This window comes from Arvicola amphibius, chromosome 9 (assembly GCF_903992535.2).
Source record: "Arvicola amphibius chromosome 9, mArvAmp1.2, whole genome shotgun sequence".
NCBI lineage: Eukaryota > Metazoa > Chordata > Mammalia > Rodentia > Cricetidae > Arvicola > Arvicola amphibius.
The window spans coordinates 121,399,585-121,424,125 of record NC_052055.2 but is presented as its reverse complement, the minus strand read 5'-3'; the positions used below and the strand labels follow the sequence as shown (position 1 = coordinate 121,424,125).

The 24,541-nt window shown below is 45.4% G+C and overlaps 1 protein-coding gene across 1 annotated transcript in view; it reads right to left on the bottom strand.

Annotated features, from left to right (window-relative positions):
- Positions 1–2,035: 2,035 nt before the first annotated feature.
- The window catches only part of Srpk1 (SRSF protein kinase 1), a 35,730-nt gene continuing 13,224 nt past the window's right edge, over positions 2,036–24,541 (bottom strand). The window contains exons 3-16 of the mRNA XM_038342033.2: positions 23,255–23,373; positions 21,307–21,415; positions 20,549–20,636; positions 19,683–19,770; positions 16,489–16,595; positions 15,681–15,846; positions 13,623–13,648; positions 13,009–13,222; positions 12,226–12,639; positions 11,717–11,817; positions 10,346–10,453; positions 8,657–8,726; positions 5,532–5,624; positions 2,036–4,258 (exon numbers count right to left, since the gene is read on the bottom strand). Of these exons, the coding sequence (XP_038197961.1) occupies positions 4,074–4,258; positions 5,532–5,624; positions 8,657–8,726; positions 10,346–10,453; positions 11,717–11,817; positions 12,226–12,639; positions 13,009–13,222; positions 13,623–13,648; positions 15,681–15,846; positions 16,489–16,595; positions 19,683–19,770; positions 20,549–20,636; positions 21,307–21,415; positions 23,255–23,373 (1,888 nt within the window). The 3' untranslated portion in view covers positions 2,036–4,073. The remainder of the gene's footprint in view (positions 4,259–5,531; positions 5,625–8,656; positions 8,727–10,345; positions 10,454–11,716; positions 11,818–12,225; positions 12,640–13,008; positions 13,223–13,622; positions 13,649–15,680; positions 15,847–16,488; positions 16,596–19,682; positions 19,771–20,548; positions 20,637–21,306; positions 21,416–23,254; positions 23,374–24,541) is intronic.

The window sequence follows — 24,541 nt, the reverse complement described above, 5'->3', positions numbered from 1 at the left end:
TGTGTAGGCTTAGAAGCCCTCTGCCCCTTATAAGAAGCAGTCACGTCTGTCCACACAGAACTGATACTGAAGCAAACACTTCCTTACCTAGAATTTCAGAACTTGTCACAAAGTGGACACGGTGGCCACACACCTTTAATCACATCACTTGGGAGGCAGAAACAGCCTGGTCTACATAACTGAGTTTCACAACAGCCAGCAAGACCCTGATTCAATAAACAACAAAATCCTAAAAGAAGAAAACAAAACCAATCAGTTTAACTATTTCCAGGTTTCTGCAGGAAACTATATATGTAAACATCTCCAGCTTTGGAAATCTCAGCGGCTGCAGAGCACACCTCTCCACCAGGTCTTTGGCTTCCATCACTTTGCTCTGCAGAGTGTGGTCACCAGGCTTTCTCTGGTGTCACAGGTCTTATTTCAGAGCTCATGGAAGTCCAGGCACTAACTCAGCATTCTCCTCATCAAGCTGAAGACTTACAAGGGCTCAGAAGTTAAAAAACCCAACACAAAGTTGGGGGTGGGGTTGGCAGTGCACACCCCTATTCCCAGCACTTGGGAGGCAGAGACAGGTGGATCTCTTGAGTTCAAGGCCAGCCTGGTCTACATAGTAAATTCCAGGACAGCCAGGGCTACACAGAGAAGCCCTGTCTTGAAAAAAATCAAATCAGTCCCCCTCCCCGCCCCCAACACAAACAAAAATCCTAAACACAAAACAAAACTTCAAAACAGAGAAATCTGATGGGCTGGGTTGAGCTCCATCAGCGAAGGGGTGTCTCTGTGGACATTTGTTCTGAAATGGCAAAATGCTTGCCCACTAACCTTGGACGTCCAGTCTCTATACTTACCAGAGGCTTAGAGGGAGAGCCATGGTGGACCAGTCTGGTAATGTATTGGTCTGCTGCACCTCACAGGGTTGCTTTCTAGTCAAAACTTAGCAGCCTCACTGTGCAGCCTAGTCTGGTTGTCCCACCTATTTACCTCCTGCCTGGCTACTGGTAATAAACACACATGCTGTGGGAGAATGCTCTTATAGACTGTAAAGATTTGTCACTCATATTGGTTTAATAAAAAGCTGATTGACCAGTAGCCAGGCAGGAGGTAAATAGATGGAACTACTAGACTAGGAAAATTCTGGGAAGAAAGGCAGGTATTTACCAGCCAAACACAGAGGAAGCAAGATGAGAATATCTTAACTGAAAAGAGGTACCAAGCCATATGGCTAAACATAGACAAGAACTATACGTTAATTTAAAATATTAAGAGTTAATAATAAACCTGAGCTAATAGTACAATTTATAATTAACATAAACCTCTGTTTGTTTCTTTGGGACTGAATGGCTGTGGGACTGGGAGGGACAGAAACTTACACTACACATATAAATGGTCAAAAAAATCTCTTAAGTTTACAATCTTATCAGTACTCAACAAGTAATCAGAGCAGAACAGAGTCCTTTCTGGGAGAAACCAGGCTTAGAATGAGTACTGGCCTATCCTGAGCCAGGGCCCTTGGGGGGGGGGGGGCGCAGACAACTCACCACAGCAAATGGACTCTACAAAGGACCAAACAGGCTATCCCAATAAACTGCCTAGCCCTTCTCTGGTTAAGCTACCAGGCCTTGGAGAGTGCTTCTGACAAGGGCATTGTCTCTAGGAACTTAGCACAGGGAAGCTACACTGGACCCTACAAAAGTGGCTCTATCCTGCCAGTGGCTCAACCAGAAATGTGTGCGCTAGCCATTTGATAAGCTATAGAGCAGCAGTAAAAATCCTTCACTCAAGGATGGGAAAAGGCTGTGGGAAAGAACAGCGCCCACACACACACACACGTGTGAGGCCACCAGACTGGCATTCCATGTCTTCCTCTGTTGCTCATTTTTTGGTGGATAGGGTCTCACTGAACCCAGAGTTCCACAGACTCAGCTGAACAGGCTGGCCAGCAAGCTTCAGGGATCCTGTTCCCGTCCCCTCAAATATGCAATACTTCATTAACTGCTTGGACAACAAAGAAACAAAACTTCGGTAGACAAACAAGTTATTAAATACTCTTTATTGATCTGCATTTGTGAGGACAAACAATGGACTCAGTAGAAAGAATATAAAACATATCAGGGCTTTATTCTTAACCAAGAGCCAACAGCAGTTCTCCTGAGTGAGCCCTGGCCTCTGCTGTGTCCACCGTGCTCAGCCAAGCTCAGGGAGGCTGTGGATGGGCAGCTCCTGCTGCCGCCTTGCCTCCTCCAGCTCCCGGGTCCTCTGGCTCCTTCAGCGATAGAAGGAAAGCCCTTATTTTGTGGGACTCATTTCCAAATGAAGTTCCAGGTTCTCCCATTAAAATTTCCTGTGGTATCAATGATTAAAACAGGCCTGCTGCTGGCTTGTGTTTCTTGGTTATGTCACCTCAATGTCACCAGGAGTCCTGTAATCCTGCAACTGGGGTTTGCCAAGAAGCAGTTTCAGGTAGGTCTGCTATTGCTTTAGATGTCAATACAGTTGACAACCCAGAGTGGATTAGAACGGACGTAGGGTTTCCCTGCCGTTATGTGACGTCATCTGCTCCCTTTATTCTTGATAGGTGCATAGATAGCCTGACTTAAAACTCTTTCTACAGAACACGTCTGGTTCCAGGAGTAACCAATCACGAGCCAATGAATGACTGGCCAGTTCCTCAGGTGAAGTCGGTGAGTTACAAGAGCCTGTAAGTGTAAAGCCAATCACAAGTCTCTGCTGTGGATTCACTCAGCTTGCTAGGAGAGACTTGGCTTGCACTCCTGTGGCTTTCTGCATGTTAGAAAGTGAGCTGTTTCCAAGAGTGCTATCACCAAGACCCACTTGGTCCTTGCTAAACTAGCAAGCAGCTTTTCTGTGACCCCAATCCTGCCCCTCTTCTGATGCTCACTTCACCTGAGGAACACATAATGTTTAGGTAATCAAGTTTATGAGGCGGAACCTAAAACAATTCACAAAGCCTTTTTCCATTAAGTAAAAGCCTCAAGTACATTTCAATCATCTCAAAATTGTAGTTAGAAACTGACATTATACAAGGAAATAGCAGCATAGGATGGCTAATGTCAAAACATGGGAAAAAGAAAAGAGCCACTGTTTCCCCTTGGTTCTTCTCCCCGGGTTTCATTAAAGACACCGAGCCTCTGAGAAATGAGAACAGCAAAGCCACATGGAGAAAATGCATCATGGCCAGGATTCCGGAGGCCAGGAGCTGCCTGGGAAGGACTTGGAATGCGAGACACACCCCAGACAGTACAGCTCTGAAGCCACATCTCCAGTCTGGATCACCCCCCATGTTCTAACTACAAAACAGTAAAGCCAGCAGGTGTTCAAGTGGAAGTGTGGACCAGAGGCTGCCTTAAGGCAGCAGAAGACACACAGAAAGGACTATCTGCACAAGACCTGAGGTTCTTGGGGAACTTTCACTGGTTCTGTTCTGTCTGCCATTAAAAATCAGAAGCAAAATTCCAGGGAACATAGTCATGACAGGATGAGAGAAATCTGACAGCGCTTTCAAAGGCGATAAACTGGTACCCAAATTTGTTGCACATCGAAAAATGTAGCATAAAAATCGCAGGGAAAAAAATGTGAACATAGAAAACGCAGAAAGAATCCAGGAAGATGACGCAGCCTGGATACAGCACGTTTAATGTCTCTGCTGCTCACAGAACTCACACCCTCCCCTCCTCAACCTGGTGCTGGCAGCAGAATATGCATCTGAAAGTTGACTCTCAGAGTCAGCGAAAAAGGACGGACTTAGATCTCCACAGCTCTGCTGGAAAGGGCTGACAACCTAACTAGAAGGGCAGGGCAGAGGGTGAGGCTGTTCATACTTTTAGTCTTTGGCAGAGCCCAACTAAGGCCAAATTCACCTAGGATGCCCAGTGGCTGTGGGATTTCCACAGGGTCAAGGAAGCAAACCCAAATGAACATGTTGGATTAAAAAAAAAATTTTTTTTTGTTTTGTTTTTAAGAAACCCTTGCAGAAAGAGCTTCACCCTGAAAAGGGAAGAGGGAGCGTCTCAGAGGGGTCAGCCTGAGGAGCTCTGCTGCAGTGCAAGAGGGGCTTAGGAATTCAGCCAAGGGTGCCGGAGACACTCAGCAGCAGTGGCTCTCTTCTCAGGAATAAGCTCCAACATGGGTAGCAGGAAATCTGTGAAGCCGGCGGCCTCCTCCTGGGGCCACTCATACTTCTCCACTAAAACCTCCAGAAGGCCCCAAGGCTTCAGCTTGGTGATGTGTTTCAGGTCACCTGTGGGAAGACGGCACAAGGCTCACAGTCTAATCTCATGGTATAAACAACTGGCTTAGTCTTTCTACAGCACAACAGTCTAGCAAAAGCTGCTTCTACAGGAGGCAATGATTTCCAAACATAAAGCTAATAGCATGACAAACAGACAAAATGCCAACAAATCTGGAGACTGTCCTCAGGGGCACCCCTCTGAAGGCTCAGGTGATTGGCTCCTTGGAACTGACCTCTTTCCTTCAACAAATGGTGCTCGGATCCCACCCAATCCTTGGAAGCTGCCGAGCTGTATCCACTCTTCTCATGTTTTTGGAGGTACCTGTCTTGCTATGTTGCCCTAACCTTGAATCTGTGGGCTTCAGCCTCTTAGGCAGCTGATAATTACAGGGCTTGGCCCTGCCTTGAGTGAGGAACTTCAGAGGTGGTCACTCAACAGCTTCCTCGGGTAAATGCTACTAAAACCCTTCTCATGGAAAGAGATTGGGGATCTTTTTCAAAGGACGTGTCCTGCTCAGGTCCCTCAGCACTTGTTAGCCGCTGGGGAAAAAGGTATGTGGCCCAGAGAGACAACAGACCGGATCTCCAGATCCTTCCAGGTTCATTTTTCCATTTCAGTTCCATCTTTGATGTATAAAGAAACAGACTCAAGGCTCATGCCTACAATCCCAGAACTGAGGAAGCTGGCAGGAAGACTGCCCTAGGCTAGAGAACTACACAGTCTAGAATAGAAAGTAAAGCCATTCTCAAGCTGCCTCTACCCACTTAGTCTTTGTTTTGTTTTTATTGAGGATGGGTCCTTAGTCTGAGGCCTAGGCTGGAGTGGAACAACTCCTGCCTGCCTCAGTCTCCTGAGAGATGCTCACACCAAGCCCAAGCTCCTAACAGTACAATCATGAAACTCAGTGTTGTTTATCTCTATGAAGATTGCACTCAGACGCTCCCAGGGCTGCAAAGGCGAGAGAAGGACAGTGTCCTTGTCCGTAGGAGTCTTCAAATTACTACAAGTACATGCTCTTAAGCACCAGGCCAACTCTCCAGTCCCCTAGGGTGTTGTTTTTAAGTAGGGCTGGAGGATACACTATGAACCCTACCTGGAATACATAGGAAGACACCACCCAAACCCAACAGTGCGACTGTGCTGAGCTCCTGCCCATACCGTCCAGTGCTTGCTAAGCTACACTGGGTATATCCATGGCACGCATTCACCTTTCTGCAGAACAAGTGTCTCATTTTAGACACTTTTACCCCTTACTGACGGGGAACAAACACTTTGTTTTACCTTTTTTGGTGAAAAACTCCTTGGAGTATTTTCCCGCCACAATGAGCTTGCGAGGCACCTTCCCCAGGAGTTCTATGATCAAGGCGATGTGATCTGCATGGGCAAGTATTTCAGGGCAGAGAACAGAGCAGGAGTGACAAACGTGGCTCTGGACACAGCACACACATCACTGTTAGGGCACTGCATACCTGCTTCCTGTCCCAAAGAAGAAATGGACTCTATCTAATGCAGGGTCCATTCCAATGACAAATACCTCAGCACTGCTTAGGCAGTGAGAACCAGAGTCAACCTTGGTAGGTAGGAGAGGCTCTGCGCCTTCAAGTTGTGTCCCTGAGCTTGTCACCCTGAGACTGAGAAGTCCTGAGACTATTTCCAACTGTGGCCAAAGGGCCTTGGAATCCGGCCTATCAGCTCCAGCCTGCGCCAGGTGGGCCGAGACAGACCAAGACCAACAGGATCAAGGTGAAGCAGTTAACTGGGTTTTCCGTGGAGAGCTTTCCCAAGGGTGAGCGGGTTAAAGTGACAACGGATAAAACCCAGGTGTGCAGGGGAGACTCAGAGGACCGAATGACCTTGGGCCCTGCTGGCCTCACTGCAAGCCTCCTTGGCTGGAAACTGACACACAGCTTTACTTTAGGTCACAAACCTAGTCCAGTGGGTTCTTCAAGCAGAGGAGAGAGCACGCCAGCATCCCAGACACCATAGCTAAATAATGACACACACATTTGCCAAACGGCAGCACATGAGCAGATGGGGAGGGCTGACCTGGCTGAGTTCTGACTTGGGGTGGAATATCAAGGGCAGGTGCTTCTCCCGGCTCGGGACCTTTCACATGTTTTAGTTTTCAGTTTGGTAGTGTAAGGCCCTACTCCATGCAACTCTAGCCAGCACGTATATTCTGCAGCACACGCTCTATACAGAAGATGTGATAGGGCATCTAAAAGCTCCATAAACCTACTGCTCTTAACCTCTAAGACAGTGGTTCTCAACCTTCCTAACGCAGCGACCCTTTCATATAGTTCCCCATGTTGTGGTGACCTCAACAATAAAATTATTATAATCACCATTATATTTATTTATTTATTTATACTTTTACCTATTTCTGTTTGTTTTTTAAATGTTTATTTATTTATTATGTATACAATATTCTGTCTGCGTGTATGCCTGCAGGCCAGAAGACACCAGACCCCATTATTGATGGTTGTGAGTCACCATGTGGTTGCTGGCAATTGAACTCAGGACCTTTGGAAGAGCAGGCAATGCTCTTAACCTCTGAGCCAGTTTGTTTTTTGAGACGGTTTCTCTGTGTAGCTCTGGAAATTCTGGAACTCTGTAGACCAAGTTGGCCTTGAGATCACGAGAGATCTACCTGTCTGCTTCCTAAGCACTGGGATAAAAGGTGGGTACCACAACCATCCCCCCACCACCCTGGGCATATTATTTCCATTGTTACTTCATAACTAATCTTGCTACTGTTATGAACCATAAGGTCAATATCTGATATGCAGGATATCTGCTGTGATCCCAGTTGAAAGGGTCATTTGACCCCCAAAGGGATTGAAACCCACAGGTTGAAAACTGTTCTAAGAGAACAAAAGCAAGCAAAGGGCAGGAAAGTCAGCGTGGACACCGTGTGGTGGGACGGGTACCCAGGAAACCACCCCCCCTGCACTGGACAAATAGACTTGTAACCATTCAACTGCTAGCACATCGCCGGCCATTTCCCACAGAGTCCTTATGAACCTCAGCAAGCTGTGCTGCCTATTAATATCCAAAGGGAGCCACGGCATAGGGCATTCCCGGTCCCAGAGAACAAAGCCACAAGCAAAGCATGGCAGTGGAAGGCACATTCTTCACCCAGGTGCCGTGCTGCCAGTGCCTTACCCTGCAAATACACTGCAGAAACAAACCCAGCAGAAACCAAGAGGCCAGGCATTTCCGTCATCATCTTTCTCAATCACCTAGGAATCTGGATAGTGGCAGCAAAATCAGATGCACCTAGCTGTCTTTCCCATGCTCTCAGGACAGAGCAACTGACAGTATGGGCTTTTCCTACAGGGTCTCAAAATTTAAATCCACTATATTTTAATTTAAAATAAAATTCTATACAACTTAAAAGGAAATAAATAAAACTTTAATCTCTAGAAAAGGGAAATGCTAAATATTATATATGGAGGAGAGTGTCTGCCTCCAAGTGCCACAGATTAGATTAAAATTACTGACTTCCAAATCAACACGGAGGCATAAATGGGTGAGTCAGATTTCAGCTCTGGGGAACTCACTGCTGGTTTTTTTTTTTTTTTTTTTTTTTTGATTTTAAAAGACAGGATTTTTCTGTGTATTCCTGGCTGTCAGGATACTAGCTCTATAGAGCAAGCTGGTCTTGAACTCAGAGATCCACCTGCTCCTGCTTCCCAAGTGCTAGAATTAAAGGCGTGCACGCCCAGATAAAGTCATTGATCTTCAAAGGACGACAAGCAGATGTTAAAACTAAGCAACCTACCCACCCAAAACTGGCAAGTAAGTTGTAAGCCAACCAACTGTGGACGTCAGAGCTCTTTAGTATTTCCTTCTATAAAAAAGGATGCTCTTTAGCTGGGCACAGTGGTGCATGCCTTTAATCCCAGCACCCGGGTGGCAGAGGCAGGAGGATCTCTATGAATTCAAGGATAGCTTGGTCTATAGAGCAGGTTCCAAGACAGTAAGGATTGCACAGAAAAAGTCTTGAAAAAACAAACAAGGTGATCTCATACAGCCCATGCTGACCTCAAACTTGCTGTAGATGAGGATGAACTTCAAGTTTCAAGCTTTCTGCCACCTCTCCAGTGCTAGGCTTACAGCATGCGCCATCTCCCTTAGTTTAAGCAGTGCTGGAGACTGGGCTCCGGGCTCTTGCATACCAACCATGCACTTCAGCTACTGAGCTGTCAGTCTTTGCTATCATTCTTGTCTTTCTGCACGTTTCCTTAGTGCTGGGATGACATCACTACCCCATCAGCTCATTTCTCCTGTTTCAATGTCTGGCACACTTCTCCCACAGTGACGAAGACCTCTGTGCCAGGAAACGACACTAGTGACCAGCAGAAAGAGTAACTACACACAAACAGTGGGGAAAGGGGACTCACCTTCATCTCGTGTGTAATCCTCCCCTGAATGAGGCTCAAACAAATAGTCACCTGTGGCTAGTTCAAAGGCCTAAGAAAAAGAGACAGCACACGATAGTATCAGAAAAACAGAATGCCTTTGCAAAGCCGTTTGCTATGTTTTCAAAACTAGATGACCATTTGAAAAACGTCTAAAGTAATTAGAATACGGAAAAAGGAAAACACAGAATACAACACCAGAATAATGGTAGCTATTATATATATATAAATTAAACATTTGAACAGACAGAAGAGGTTCTGAATGCTCCTTAAACTATGTTTAAGCAGGGCAGTAGTAGTGTACGCCTTTAATCCCAGCACTCGGGAGGCAGAGGCAGGTTGATCTCTGTGAGTTTGAGGCCAGGCCAGCCTGGTCTACAAAGTGAGTTCAAGGACAGCTAGGGCCACACAGAGAAACCATGCCTTGAGAGAGAGAAAAAAACAAAACAAAACCAATGTTTAAATTGCATTTTACTCATTAATTCAGTGTGTGTGGGGGCGCTGTATCCTCAGGATTTGGTGCTCTTTCCCAGCATGCATGTCTCCGAGTTTGAACTCAGGTGGTCAGCATGAATACATGAGCCTTCACCAACTGAGCCAGCTCGTGGGTGTAAAGTTCTCGATATTCTAGTCACCAAGAAACCATCTGAAATGACAGGTACCCTACTGCTTCGGATTTCAGCACGACATTCTGTACCTCAGAGATGTGACCCCTTTCTTATGACACTGTCCTCCAGTCCAAGTTTCCCTCTGGCCAGCAAAGGGTACAAGTAGGTTTTAGGGAGTCTGTGCACAAATCAGAAGAGCAGCTCCCTCCTGTGTTAGAATCTGAAATCGTCTAGAAATGGAATCTATACTCCAGATTACACTGAACACTGAGATTTTCCTAATTTCATGTCTAAATTAATAAAATGTCTCTGTGTGTGTGTGCCTGTGTATGTATGTATTTTTTTAAAGACAATCTTGACTATAGAGCCCATGATGGTCCTGGATTCTTGCCAATCCTGCCTCACAAGACACAGCAAATCCTCTCCTCTGTAAGTCTCCATTCTCTTTATTTACTTCTGAGAACTCATCTGCCACACTTTGATCCTGTATGACAAAATGAAATCACAATTAAACTGTGCACACCTGACACCAGGGGACCTTCCCTGGTGGTGACAGTCCAGGGCCTCCCAGACTGTTTTCTAAGTCTGGCCTTGATCTGTACCTTAGTAACAAAATACTAAGTTAGTACTCCTGACTTAGGAGCTGTGGTGACCACCAAATTCATCTTGTAGCCAGCAAGTCAGAAGCCTTGAAAAGTAAAGGCACTCGTGGGTTGTCAGGGTCTTTCTGAGCATGGAGAGCTTTGGCTCAAGTTCCAAATGTGTGCGTGCCCTCAGGTTAATGACCACTGTGGTACTGGAGAGCCCAGTCAGGAAATAGCACACCCAGCGAAAGCAGTGATTCACGGTCCTGTGGGTGACTAAGTGACACAGATGTCTGAGGAGCTGCTGAATGCAGAGAACCCAAGCCTTTCCAGGGGTATCCCTAGTCTGCAAACAATCTAAGAGCTCAAGGACGCTCATTACCCACAGTACAAAAGAACAATGCTCAGTTCAGACACACGCGGACACACTGGCGACCACTGCACTGCCGACAGCACACGGGGAGGGCAGCAGGGCTTACCATGCAGGCAGTGCTCCAGATATCAGCAGGCGTGTTGTAGCCAGATCCGATCAGAACTTCCAAAGACCGATACTGCCTTGTCTGGATATCTTCAGTGAAATGCTTGTGCTGAGTAATTCAAAGAGCGCAAAACTTTAACAGCCATCCATCTGACAAGGCAACAACTCAGGACTGCTTAATAATGGAGACTGAAGCAAGTTCTCGGAAAAACTTCCATTTAGCTTATTCCACAAGTATTATTTTCATGCTGCTAGCCCTGAAACAGTTCCGCCTCACTGCTACTCCAAATAATTTAAAAAACTAACGAACCTTAACTTTTCTTCTCTCTCCCCTCTCTCCCCCCCTACACATGTCCTAAACAAGCCATGTAGTCCCAGCATTTGGGAAGCAGAAGCAGGCAAATCTTTGTGTGTCTGGAACTGCCTGGCCCATTAGTTTCAGCCTCTTATTGGATAATTTTCACATCTTGCTTTAACCCATATTTAGTAATCTGTGTAGCACCACGAGGTGGTTGCTTACCAGGAGAGATCTTAACCTGCGTCTGTCTTGGAGAGGAGAAGCATGGCGACTGACTATGGCAACTGCCTGAAGCGTCTGCCTCACTGCCTTCTACCCAGCATTCTGTTCTGTTTACTCCGCCTACCTAGTATTCTGTCCTATTAAAGGGCCGAGGCAGTTTATTAACCAATGAAATTAACACATACACACTCCTCCATCAACTACAGCCACACTACAGCACTACAGCCACACCACAGCCACACCACAGCTCTACAACCACACCACAGCACTACAGCCACACTACACAGCCACTGAATTTCACACCAATCACTGATGAACAAAATATGAAATGAATTTAAACACATCACTGAAAGTAGCTGGGCGGTGGTGGCGCATGCCATTAATCCCAGCACTTGGGAGGCAGAGGCAGGCGGATCTCTGTGAGTTTGAGGCCAGCCTAGACTACAAGAGCTAGTTCCAGGACAGGCTCCAAAGCTACAGAGAAACCCTGTCTCAAAAACCAAAAGAAAAAAAGTAAATGCTCACTTTGAGAATGGAGCTGTGGTTGGGGAGGGGAAGGAACATGGGTACCAAGGTGTCAAAGTGAATAAAGGTAAGGTCGAACAAGTGGATGTGACTGAAGCCAAGTAACAGGGGACTTAGGGGACTTGGGTGGGCTTGACACTCGTTTGTTTCAAATATCATCTTCCATTGCATATGTTCATAAATATATTGAACTTTTCCAAAATAAAGGAAAAATGAAATACTTAGTAAAATACAGTCCATAAAAGCAGACGTCTTTTCTTAGTGTAACTAAACCAACTGTCCTCACCCAGTCATTTTAAACACAGCAATAAAATAGGTGCGACTTACCACCCAGCAGGCATTCCCAAGATCTGCAATCTTCACTTTGAGTTTCTCTGCATTTTTTGGCTCAAGGGGATTAATAAGAAAATTTCCAGCAGTGAATTTTCCTACAGACAACAGCCATTATCAGTAAAAGGGTTTAATGAACACAAGAAACCCTAAGGGAAAAAACGGTCTACAAGTTACTACTTAGAGGCCCCTCCTCTAGCCTCTACTGAAACTTCCTAAGACTTTCTAAGTTTCTAGTGTACAAAGCCCTGTGAAGCTATGGCTGCAATGCTTAGCCACAGATTTACACACTACAAGGAACTTGGACAACTGCTTCCCGGAGATGGAGCTCAGGGGTAGCTTTTGCCCAGATTACACAAAGTCTGGTCCACTCCACCCCCACCACTGTAACAAACACCGCCTTCCCCACGGAAAGTCCAAACTAGATGCCTGCTGTGAAAATGCAGTTTGCCTACCAATTCAAGAGCGCACTGTGCAGGGCAGGGCAGTGGGTGTCTGTGTGGTACCTTTATTGTCCAGTGGTCCATTATGTTCCTGCTCCTGCTCATCCCCAGAAGGTATCTCTGCCCGAATGCTCTCTTGAAGTTGGCTGATGTCCTGTTCACTGAGTGACTGGTCTACAGAGGACTGGCACACCATGGTCTCTGACACCTCAGAGGTCACGGGTATGTAAGAGTCTGTTTCTTGAGATGCACTGCTGTCTCCATTTGGGGAGTTTAGGAAACTAGGTTCCTGCTTCAAAGTGTGGGCATCACAGTCATTAGCATTATGGAGATCCTCGTTAAGCCTCAACGCTTCATTATTACTGTTTTCAGTGTAATTAACGATTCCAATTACTCCATTGCAATTAATTTCTGTTGTACCACCCTCTACACCACGTTCCGTGAGTGTCTGATCCTGGCCAATGGAACTTGACTCTTCTAAGGAACAAACAGAAAAGGACACATGTGTGTATGTGCCAGTGAACAACAGTACAATTCTCACAAGACTACAATATCTTCTAGAGCTCTTACTAAGTGGCATAAACACAAGATTAACAGCCCTCTGACACCTACTGATGGGAGGACAAAGATTTCATCCTCACCCAATGACTACAAAGTCTATCTCTACCTCCGGAGAAGAGAGCAACAAGTTACGTTTTCCTACCATCTGCCTGGCATTATCATAGATCTCAGCTCTTACAGGACACCCCCAGAGATGAGCTGCAGACATGAAACCACACATTACAGAACAGTGATAACCGATGCTCAGGTATGCCATCAAGTCATTGTTCAATGCTCTATTTATACCAAGTTTCTCTTGAGTCATTTTATTAGGTGGGTTCTCTGTCAAGGGTCTTTCAACAGGACTCTCTGACGCTTCTTGCTTGTTAGGTCTTTTTTGCCCAGGACCCGACTCTTTCTCCATTTCCTCAATTTCCTGCATTCGCTTCTCTAGTAATTCTGCCTGGCGCTTCTGCTTCTTCTTCAATTTCTTCTTCTTATTCTTTGACATTTTGTCAGCCTGGCGGAGATCACAAACAGATAAAGTCTTCAGGTGGCTAATTCATTACCCCTGGTTGGAGACAACTGTTAACTTATAATTATTTCCTAATTAAATTCCACTCTTTCCCTAGCATTCCATTAACGTAAATGCGCAGAACTGTTATGAAATTGAACAAATGGCATTAGCAAGTTTCCATCTTCTGTGTAGTCTGGGGGCTGGGTCTCTTAGACACCTCTGTTCACAGAAGCCTCACCAGTACCAGCTCGCTGATGGCGCAATGAGAATACTGGAGAAAATCATGGAGCGCAGGAATGGTCCTTTTCCCTGGTTTCCAATCTAAGTAAACTATGCCCATCCGTATCATGACCATGCCTAGCACCCAAGAGTTAAACACAGAGCACTGTATGCTTATACTTACTGGCTTAGGCTGCGGAGCAGTACTGACTGAAAAGAAAAGAGAAAAAACAGGTAAGAGCCCTGGCACAGACAGGCAGAATGCAGACTGGGAAAAGACACTGCCAGGTGGAGGCTCATCCCTCCCGCAGCCTACTTTATGTGATGCTGAGCAAGCTGCATTTTTTTTTTAAAGGAAAACAAACATACCTATAAAAAGGCCAAATTTTATCTAAAAAGTTTATTTGTTTTTTTTTTTGGTGGGGGGGGCAGGGGGATGTTTCGAGACAGGGTTTCTCTGTAGCTTTGGAGCCTGTCCTAGAACTAGCTCTTGTAGACTAGGCTGGCCTCGAACTCACAGAGATCCGCCTGCCTCTGCCTCCCAAGGGCTAGAATTAAAGGCAAGTGCCATGATTACCTGACTAAAGAAGTGTCTTAAAGACAGGGCCTCATCATGCAGACCGGGCTGACCTTAAATTTTCCATGTGCATAAAGCTGGTCCAGACTCACTGCCCGTTTGCTGAAACTAAAGGTGCCCATCATCGTGTCTAGTTGAGCAACCTTTAAAGACTGTAAACTTCTTCTCCACCAGTACCCATCTACCCAGAGCCAGCTTCCTATTTAATTTCACAAGTGGTACTGCTCACAACTGCTTCCCATGCACAAGCACCCAGGATTCCCGTCTCTTTAAGGCTCCCTTCTGTACTTGTCAGTTCTATTTAAAAAGAAAAAAAGTATAGCCATTGTGTTAACACACATGGCGGGGGTGGGGGTGAGGTGCTTTGTGCCACAATGTGTGTGGGAGTCAAAGAACTCTATGGAGTCAGCTCTCAATCTCACCCTTCTATGGAGTCTTGTCACCAGGCTTGCAAGGCAGACCCCTTTACCTGCTGGGTCACTAAGGTTAATCTAGGTGACACGGAGAGCTAAATAACCACCATTAGGTTACAGCCAATAGACCAGCTTAGGCATGGTGTCCATCTTCCTTTCCTGGCTGTGGTTTGGGTATGACATAAAATCCATTCTTTCCACCTTATAACACTGAACCCCACTCATTAGCTTTTATCTCATCCCTTCTTCCTTGACAAGTGGTGTTAACACGAGTGTCAAGAAACATCGTCAGCCGGGCGGTGGTGGCGCACGCCTTTAATCCCAGCACTCGGGAGGCAGAGGCAGGCGGATCTCTGTGAGTTCGAGACCAGCCTGGTCTATAAGAGCTAGTTCCGGGACAGGCTCCAAAGCTACAGAGAAACCCTGTCTCGAAAAACCAAAAAAAAAAAAAAAAAAAAAAAAAAAAAAAAAAAGAAACATCGTCAAACACAATTACACTACTAAAACTAGAACCTTCCCCTCACGTGGAAAAATTGCAATCACCTCCCACTGCGCACAGTACTGTGGGGACTTACCAACTGCTTCAATGAGAAATTTAAAACCCACAATTCCTGTTTAAGGGAAAATGAAACCAAGTGACTCGGTCCCAGTCTCACCAATGAAGACAAACTAGCAGCTCTCCTGGCCATGGGGTAACTGAGCATGTGTGAGCACCACAAGCTACCCAAGGAGCAGCCAATGTCACACACACTGCTACAATCCAGGTACGGAGGCGCCTGAAGCAAAAGGATCAGGAGTTCAAATTCATCCTTGGCTACTGTATAACAAGACTCCTAAATTAAAATTAGGGCCAGAAAGATGGTGTGGCAGGTAAAGATGCTGCTGATCCTAACAACCTGGATCTGATCCCCAGGCCCACATGGTGAAGAGAACTGACCCCTTCAAGTTGTTCGAAGGTTCACACACAAAAAAGTTGCCCAAGTAAAGAAGGTCAATAAAAATATAAAGTCTACCAAATAAAACTACTTTAAAACAATAATGTAAGACAGCTATTTTACTATAAAAGCATATTTTTATCTAAAAACAGCCCTAACTTTCTTCCCATCTGTAAGAAACACTGAAGTCTTTTGAATGCTGCTGTATTTCTAAAATATTTATCGGTAACTGAGCAGTGTTCATTCCACTGTCTTGTGACAAAATACAAACAGAAATTCCTCCTGCAGTTGTGATCGAGCCAAGCTCCTCCACACACCTGCAGACCCAGAAGGAGGTGGGGCTCCAGATCGTTGCCATTCTGTAGCTTCAGCAGCCAGTCTCCGAATGTACTGGTCATTCACTGACAACAAGATGTTTTCTGGTTTGATGTCAGTGTGGATGATCCGGCACTTGGTGTGTAAGTAATCCAGACCCTGTAGCACCTGAATGGGAATAAAACAGAAGCCTCACAAATAAATAAAACTAAAAACAAACAAACAAACAAAACAAGTTTTCCTGGGGGAGTGGGAAGAAATCACAACCCACTTAAAACAGAGAGATGGAGAAATGGCTCAGCAGCTCTTCCAGAGGACCCAGGTCTGATTCCTAACACCCAAAGGGCAGATCACAACCACCCCAAAAACTCAGTTTCAGGGAATGCGGTGCCCTCTTCTGGCCTCCGCCTACACCAGGCATACATGATACACAGACATGTAAGCAAAACACTCACACACATTAAAAAATAAAATAAAATAAAAAGCAGAAGCACTATGCCCAGTTTTTGTATCTGGCATTAATCAGGGACCAAACTTGGGTGTGTGCGCGCGTGCGGCAGACATTTTTCAAGGAAGTCATTTCCCTAGCCTCAATCCTTGTTTCTAAAATAAGAAATTTTATTTTAGAAAACACCTCATATTTTTATATAAAAAGATACAATAAGCCAGGTGTGGTGGTTTATGATTTAAACCCAGCACCCAGGAGACAGGCAGGCAGAGTTCCGGGGCAGCAGAGTTCACACAGTGAGATTCCCTAGAGAAACAGAGGGGAACAGAGGAATCCCACACAGCAAGGACCAACATACATACTTGCTGAATAATCTTTTTGACACAAGGCAGCGGAAGCCCCTGGTAGTTGGACTTGATGATCCACTTGAGTAGATGGTGTCCCAAAACTTCAAACACCATGCAGATGTCTGGGGCTCATTAAGGAAGAAAAGGCAGGTGAGGCATGGATTCAATTCTTAAGTCCCTTTAAGTCACAGAACTACCTTGAAAACACAAAGCTGTTGACAATGACATGACACCACGAACAACAACCGCGAGGAAGGCCGTCTGGGACCAAGTGCTCACATTAACACACTCTGGCGGAAGCAAAGGAGAGTCTGATTAGGGTCGGCCTCAGGCCTCTTCTGGAATGAGGGGCTACCCTCACAGGCCCAAAGGCAAGGACACGCTCTTCTTTAGCACCAGCGACAATGCATGGAACTTCACTGAAAAGAAGAAAATGCCACCGTGTTCTTCTGTGTCTCTACTAGTGTGGAGCAGCCTAGTGTTCTGTGAGACAAGTGCCCCAGCACTGGGCTACCCCTCTCTACCAACATTTCTAAAAACAGGACTCTGACTTCATGTTCAGCCTGATACCTCTGTACCGCTCTTCATGCCAGCATGCCACACTGCACAAGCCCTGAGGCAGTGCAGAGGCTTGGCAGCCATGCTGATACTGCGAATCCCAGCTTCATTACAGCCTGGAAAGCCAAGCAACAAAGGGAAGCCTAGGTTCCCAGAAAACGGCCCAATCCCGGGCTCCTTACAGGGTGGCTGTGCAACAGTGGAGGAATAAGAAGCCCTTAGTGTTCCGACTAGCACCTGCTACTATGCAGTCTAGGCTGCCCTGATCTGGGGCGTGGATGAAGCACCACTCAAGAGGTACATTATAAGTTAATATGGCAGTTGAAAATAAAAATTAATGCAAACACAGGGTTTGAGGAGGGGCAGAAGAAAAGTTTCCTAGAGAATCCAGAGCCAAAGAATAGACAGAAGCAGCGGTAACACAAACATAAAATTCCTGCTTCCAATCACAGCGATGAAGACTAAAGCCACCTGTAAAACCTGCAGGTAAACATAGACGATTGGTTACGTAAGGAATACGGGCTCGTCTCACTGAGATTTAGCACGGTTCACACCAGTACTGATGCCATGTAATAGAGAGCACACACCACTCAGGACAATCAACAGAAACTGACCAGCCTAAGGAAATAACCAGACAGGCCTAAATTCAGGCACAAAACAAGCAGACTTTATTTAAGAGCGAGTCCTGAGACTCCTGACAGACTGTGGGTTGCAAATGTGGGCAGTCCCAGGCAGAACAACTCACTGAATAAGGCACCAAAGGCAAACTAGACCATGGTGATTTGCTGGTACTTCCTCCCCCAGCTTCCGCGTGAGCAAACAGGGAGGCAAAGCTCTAGCATCATGCCTGCCCGTGTGCCACCATGCTCCCCACCATGATGAAAATAGACTAAGCCTCTGAAACTACAAGCAAGCAAATTATGAAATGCTTTTCTTTATAAGAGCTGCCTCGGACACAAGTCTCTTCAGAGCAGTAGAACACTAAGACATTGACACCCTGGAAAATGGTAACAGATAGGCATAGACACCTGAGGTATTGCTACAAAGGCCTGGAATTGTTTGCAACACCAAACACACCCCGACAGGGAGCTGAAATTTCACCACACACAAACACTTGTTGGTAGGGTGTTTCTGTAGTGTAGCGGACATCACGCTGGCTGCAAATTAGCAAATGAGGGGTTGTGTTTGGATGACAGTTACTGGGGATCAAAGACATCTGAAGATGACTGTTTAGGTCACTGGTCATGGTTTATAATTTCCTCAGTGAGTCTTGTATCATTTGTAGGTTTTGTTTCATCTTTCTTCACCAGGGTACGGCAGGCTGAGCCAGGATGTGACTGGTGTTAAGACTGAGGTTTCGGTGTTTGTTTCTCAGAGTTGCTTTTGTGTTTGGGCAGACAGTCAAGCCACTCAATTAAACCATGTCGACGACACTGGAAGACTATTCTGAGACACGAGGACCACACTGAATGACCCATGGCAGGTCAATGCTGGGTGTTCTGATGGAGTGGGCTGTAACTATACACAGCGAGTGACTGAGTCTTTCATGAGATGAGATGCTGTGCTATGCTTCAGGACAGTGGTGACTGGTGCGGCCAGCAGATGGCTATTTGTTGGCACTTCGTTACCGGAGCATTTGGAAAATGACAAGGGAAGTAAGCAAAAGGGACTGTGAACAAGCCAAAAGGCAGAGAAAGCAGCATGTAGCAGCACACGCCTTCCACTGACTGAGGCTCACCTCAATGTGCCTCTAGAGCAGACTCAGGCCAGCCAGGGCCACAGGATGAGGCCAAAGATCCAATATTTCCTTTCGATTTTGTTATAACTGAAGCAGATAACTAAATGTTAGAAACAGTTTTACAAACTATCCTTTTCTAATTTCTTTTTCTTTCTTTCTTTTTTTGAGACAGAGTTGCTCTGAAACTTACTCTGTAGACCAGGTTGGCCTCAAACTCTCAGAGATCTGCCTGCCTCTGCCTCCCAAGTCTTCGGATTAAAGCAATGTGCCACTATGCTTGGTCAAACTATGTCTTCTAATCAGGTTAAATTTAAAAGATTTAAAGCTATAATTACTAATTGTTAGATTTTTGGTGGTAAGCATCAGTAATAGCGGGGCGGGGGGGGGGGGAAACGGACTCCCTAAAAGGTTGAAAGTTTTAATTGTGTCAAGTTAAGGGGAGTTTGAATTGTGTACTAAAAATATTACTTTGGAGCAGGAGATGGCTCAGAGGTTAAGATGGCTGCTCTTCCGGAGGTCCTGAGTTCAATTCCCAGCAACCACATGGTGGCGCACAGCCATCTGTAGTGAGACCTGGTGCCCTCTTCTGGCGCACAGGCAGACATACAGGCAGAGCACTGTATACATAATAAATATATTAAAAAAAAAACTGAGGGCTAGAGAGGTGGCTCAGTGATTGGGAGCACTTGATGCTCTTGCAGAGGACCTGGGTTCAATGTCCATCACCCACATGGCAACTTACAACTGTCTGTAACTCAAGTTCCACATTATCTGATACCCTCCTTCTGATCTCTGCAGGCACTGCACACATGTGGTTCACACACATACACACAGGTAACACACCCGTACACATGCTTTAAAAAATAATAAAATTGAAAAGGAAGAAAAAACAAATCGAGTTCTTAAAGGATACGTGTTCCATTAACACCTGATATTTTAAAGTCATCTAGTAGTTGAACAACCATTTCTCCATTTGGATCATTCGGGTCTGAATTGCGAACCTGGATTGGAAAGAAGCCGTATTAGCACAAGTGAAGCAACACAGTGGTCAGTCAACAGGGAGGAGCAGGCTGGCTAAGCCTCACTACACACTGCTGTTACCCCAGTTCACCATAAAAAGGACAAGAAAGACTTCCGGTAAGATAAACGTGTATTTCCAGGTATAAACCCAATCAAAGATACTGTATTTGTTCTGGGTTGGTCAGGGGTTATTGAGCTGAGGGTGGTGGCCCCTTTGTTAAACTTATATCTCTAACAGTATTTACATTATAATTCCTAACAGCACCAAAATTACAGCTGTGAAGTAGCAACAGAAACAACTGTATGTCTGGCGTCACCACAGCATGAGGAACTGTATTAAAGGGTGGCAGTGTCAGCAGGATGAGACGCTGCTCTAGGCGGAGTCTCTTTCGACAGTCTTACTATACACATGTCTCTGCCTCCCAAATGCTGGGTCTAAAGGCATGCGCCACCACATCAGGCAGCCATGTCTTTATGATATACAGTAGGCATTACAAACTTAGGTAACTTTTCTTTTGACCAGGGGTATGAAAGCCACTCATGGCAGGGCTGTGTATCAAGTTCTGCTTACTGGAAATGATGGGGTTAAGTGCTTGTAAGATGAATCTAACCATGGAATCTATCAATCCCTACAACACACAGGGAACAAACCTTTCATCTTTCTGTGGCTCCAAGGAGCACTGAGTCTGCAGTAGCCCTTGTCTATGTGATGCTGAGACCGGGCACAGACTCCATGCCACACGGTGACCTCACACTTACTGATTTCAGCAGTCGGATTTCATCTAGCGCTGTTTCTGTGTAATGTTCGGCACTTTTAACTACTTTCATTGCCACAAACTTCTTTCCCCTAAAAAAAAAAAAAAAATGAAAACAATTCAGACTAAATTATTAGATTATCCATCTTTTATCTTTATAGCTAAGATTTAGTGGTGACTGATAAAATGAAGATTATCGTGCACCTAGGAGTAGCACAAACTGGTCAGACTGAGCTAATAGAAGGCGTTAGAAGGCATGCCAGGTAATCTCAGACACCGAACATCTTCTCTAGTTAATGTCCACCTTCTGATTATGCAGACAGCTAAAATCCTTCATCACAGAGTTAAGGAGACGTTATAGTAAAATAATTTTGCATTGGTTGGCCTAATTACCTGGATTTTAACTCCACTCCAGTGAGAAGACAATGATGAATCCTATCATACAGCATTAAATATGAACATAGCCTTCAACCTGGCAGTGCCACCCACTTTGCTTCTTGCCTCTGGAATGGAGAGGCAGCGTGACTGACTCTTTGCAGCGGGAAGGCAGAGGGCTGGCCACTGACAAGCCCACTGTGCTTCCGTAGCAACCTGAGCCACAATGAAACCCACTATGTGTAATCAGCACATGGATGCTAATTATTTATCTATAAAAAGGAAACTTACAAAGGGACGCAGCCTAGAGACAGACCGAGATCATCTCTCGATGTCAGACAAAGCATGAGGTTTATCTTGATCCTTCCCAGAGCCACGCAAACTTACAGAATATCCCATGATAACCACACTGTTGAAAAGTGTCCCCAGCCCAGCTTCCGGATCACATGGTATCTCCCGTTAAACAGATCTCCAATTTTCACAAGGTGATAACCTCCTGAAAGAAATGAGGGGGGAGGGGGTAAGCAGAGGAACCAGGATGAGGAACTCTCGTACCCTGCATCCTGTCAGCACCACGCACCACTTACTGAAGTCTACCATGACCCACCTGAGACTCTTCAGTCGAGCCCACCAGTGTCACTCGTCTCACTGCAAGAACACGGGTCCTGATAATCTGCATCACCTCAGCCTGTGCTCACAGCCTACAACACTGCTGACCTCAAAAGCCCAAAGACCTACTATAAACAAACCAATCTACCATACTGGTCACCTCAAGTTTTTAAAAGAAAGAGTAAGTCAAGCAGTGGTGGCATACACCTTTAATCCCAGCACTTGGGAAGCAGAGATAGACAGATCTCTGTGAGTTTGAGGACAGACTGGTCTATGAAGTGAGTTCCAATCACCACTATTAATTTAACTGAAAACACCCACACATAAACAAACCAGAAAACAGTAAGATCTGTTCTTCTAAACATAGGCCAACATGGTGAGCTCCAGGTCAGCCACACAATGAGACCCAGCACCACCGCCCTTACCAAAACCCCCTAAAACAAAACAAACAAAACAGAAAGAGAGAGAGAGAGAGAGAGAAGAAACAAAAAGAAAAGATGCCTTAGATGCATGTGTCAACATTTCTCTTTGCTTGTTGGGAAAAGGTCCAAGCTCTCGTAGCCAGCATAGCAGATCCTCTACCACGTCTACTGTAAGGATCCTGGGAAGCTGCACCAGGAATAAGAGCACAGATGGATCTGACTGCCCAGCTACACTCAGTCGCCATCACCATGAGAAAAAGGATTACATCATGGTATTTCTATATGCCAGCCCAGTGCAGGGGTGTACACCTACAATCACAGCACACACAGGCCAGACTGGGTTCCAGAGCCAGCTCTAGTACTGGTGTGCCACTCTCTGAAACCGTCAGAGGGAAACATGGACCGTCACTCTCAGAGGAAAAGAGTTCTCCTTTTCTAAATCAATCAATCTATCTATCTATCTATCTATCTATCTATCTATCTATCTATCTATCTATCTACCTACCTACCTACCTACCCCCCCCCCCATCCCTCCATTCATCCATCTTTAGAGACAGGATCTCTCTACATAGCCCTGGCTGTCCTGGAACTTGCTCTGTAAACCAGGCTGGCCTTGAAGTCACAGAAGAGATTCGCCTGTCCCTGCTCCCCAAATGCTGGGATTAAGAGAGTGCACCACCACTGCCTGGCCTGGAAAATTTTTTTTAAATATTTATTTATTAATTATGCATACAATATTCTGTCTGTGTGTATGTCTGCAGGCCAGAAGAGGGCACCAGACCTCATTACAGATGGTTGTGAGCCACCATCTGGTTGCCGGGAATTGAACTCAGAACCTTTGGAAGAGCAATCAATGCTCTTAACAACTGAGTCATCTCTCCAGCCCCCTGGAAAATTTTTTAAAAGGGCTGAGTGCAGGGGGCACCTGACTATTAATTCTGGCCCTAGTGTGACCATAGCACTGCCAACAAGTTAAAACTTAACATAACCAGGGGATGGAGAGATGGCTTAGCAGTTAAAGAGCACAGGCTGTCCTTCCAGAAGACCTGGATTCAATTCCCAACACCCACATGGAAGCTCATAACTGTCTGCAACTCCAGTTCCAGGAGATATGGCATCCACAACCCAAACACGCAGGCAGAACATTAATGCACATAAAAGTAATTATGTAAACTACATATAAAACTAAGAGCCAACACTATTTTCTGCATCTTTCAAAGACAGAGCAAGCAGGCAGCATCAGAGCTGCGCTGACAGTGACAAGGAGGCACCGCGGGGAGCAGCCCAACACCTTACACGCACACCTTTACAGTAGTCATTGGGGTCCTCCTGCTCATCATCGTCAGACCCCAGGATCTCCTCCTCCTGCTCTGGGATGTCGCTCTCGGAGTGGGGTGCAGAGCCTCGGTGCTGAGTTTCAGGCCTGAGAATGACATAACATATTAACTCCGAAGTCAGGCAGTGGTGCACACCTTTAATCCCAGCACTCAGCAGCCAGCCTGGTCTACAAGAGCTAGTTCCAGGACAGCTAGGGCTATACAGAGAAACCCTGTCTTGAAAACCAAAAAAAAAAAAAAAAAGGAAAAAAAAATCCTATTAGACAACAGAGAGGACCTTAAAAGGCAACACTACCCATCCCACCCCATATCAAAGGCGGCCTCAGAAAATAGATGGATAGCAGGTCCATAGTGTCTAAGGAAGAGCTGGGAAAAGAAATAAAGTATTAATAGTCAAACACATCACTGATAAAACCACTAGATTCTCTTCTCTCTGTGGCGTTTTTACCTATAAATATTTTACGCACTCCAGAAACAAATCTGTTTCCTGCGTTTCTTCGCCCATCTCTATGTCGTCTCCCGGGTCACCATGGGGTTTCCCTTAGGTAGGACTCTATTTATTTTGGCATTCTATTTAGCTTGCTTCTGAACTACACTACTGAACCGAAAGATGTTTTGTCTTCTGAATATTTTATGAGAATTATTTTATAAAGTTATACTAGAAAAGAGTCAAAACTTTCAGTCTTTGCAAAAATACACGAAACAGACAATGTACTGACTGTGCTGTGATGCCCCCTGACGCTACGTAACTTTGTGTCACACAGCACATTATTTTCCAAAAGGTTCAAAATGTGTGACTTATCTGATGGGCTAGAGAAGAGACCACATTTTCCTGCGCACAGGACCTTACACCTCCAGCTGCTTGCTACAGAAGGCTTCCAGCCAGACATCAAGGAAAACACTGTCCTTTTGCTGGGAGTCTCACTGTACTGCCTAGACTGGCTTCAAACTTCTGGGATCAAGCCATCTTCCTGTCCCAGTATCCTGCGTGCCTGTAACAACTATATTAAAATACTGTACCAACTTAGCATTACTTTTAATAGCTGCAGGAAAAAAATTAATTATCCTTTTAAAAATATTTACTTGCTTGCTGCTCAATAAACTGTTTTGATTACACTGGGGTTTCTTTTTTTCCCCCTTAAAAGATGCTAACAGGAAATAAAGTTTAATACAAAACCAGTTACATGGTATTGAGACACAAATACCCTTGCAGGCTTAACTAGTAATTTAGGTTCTGATGGTCAGTCCAAACAT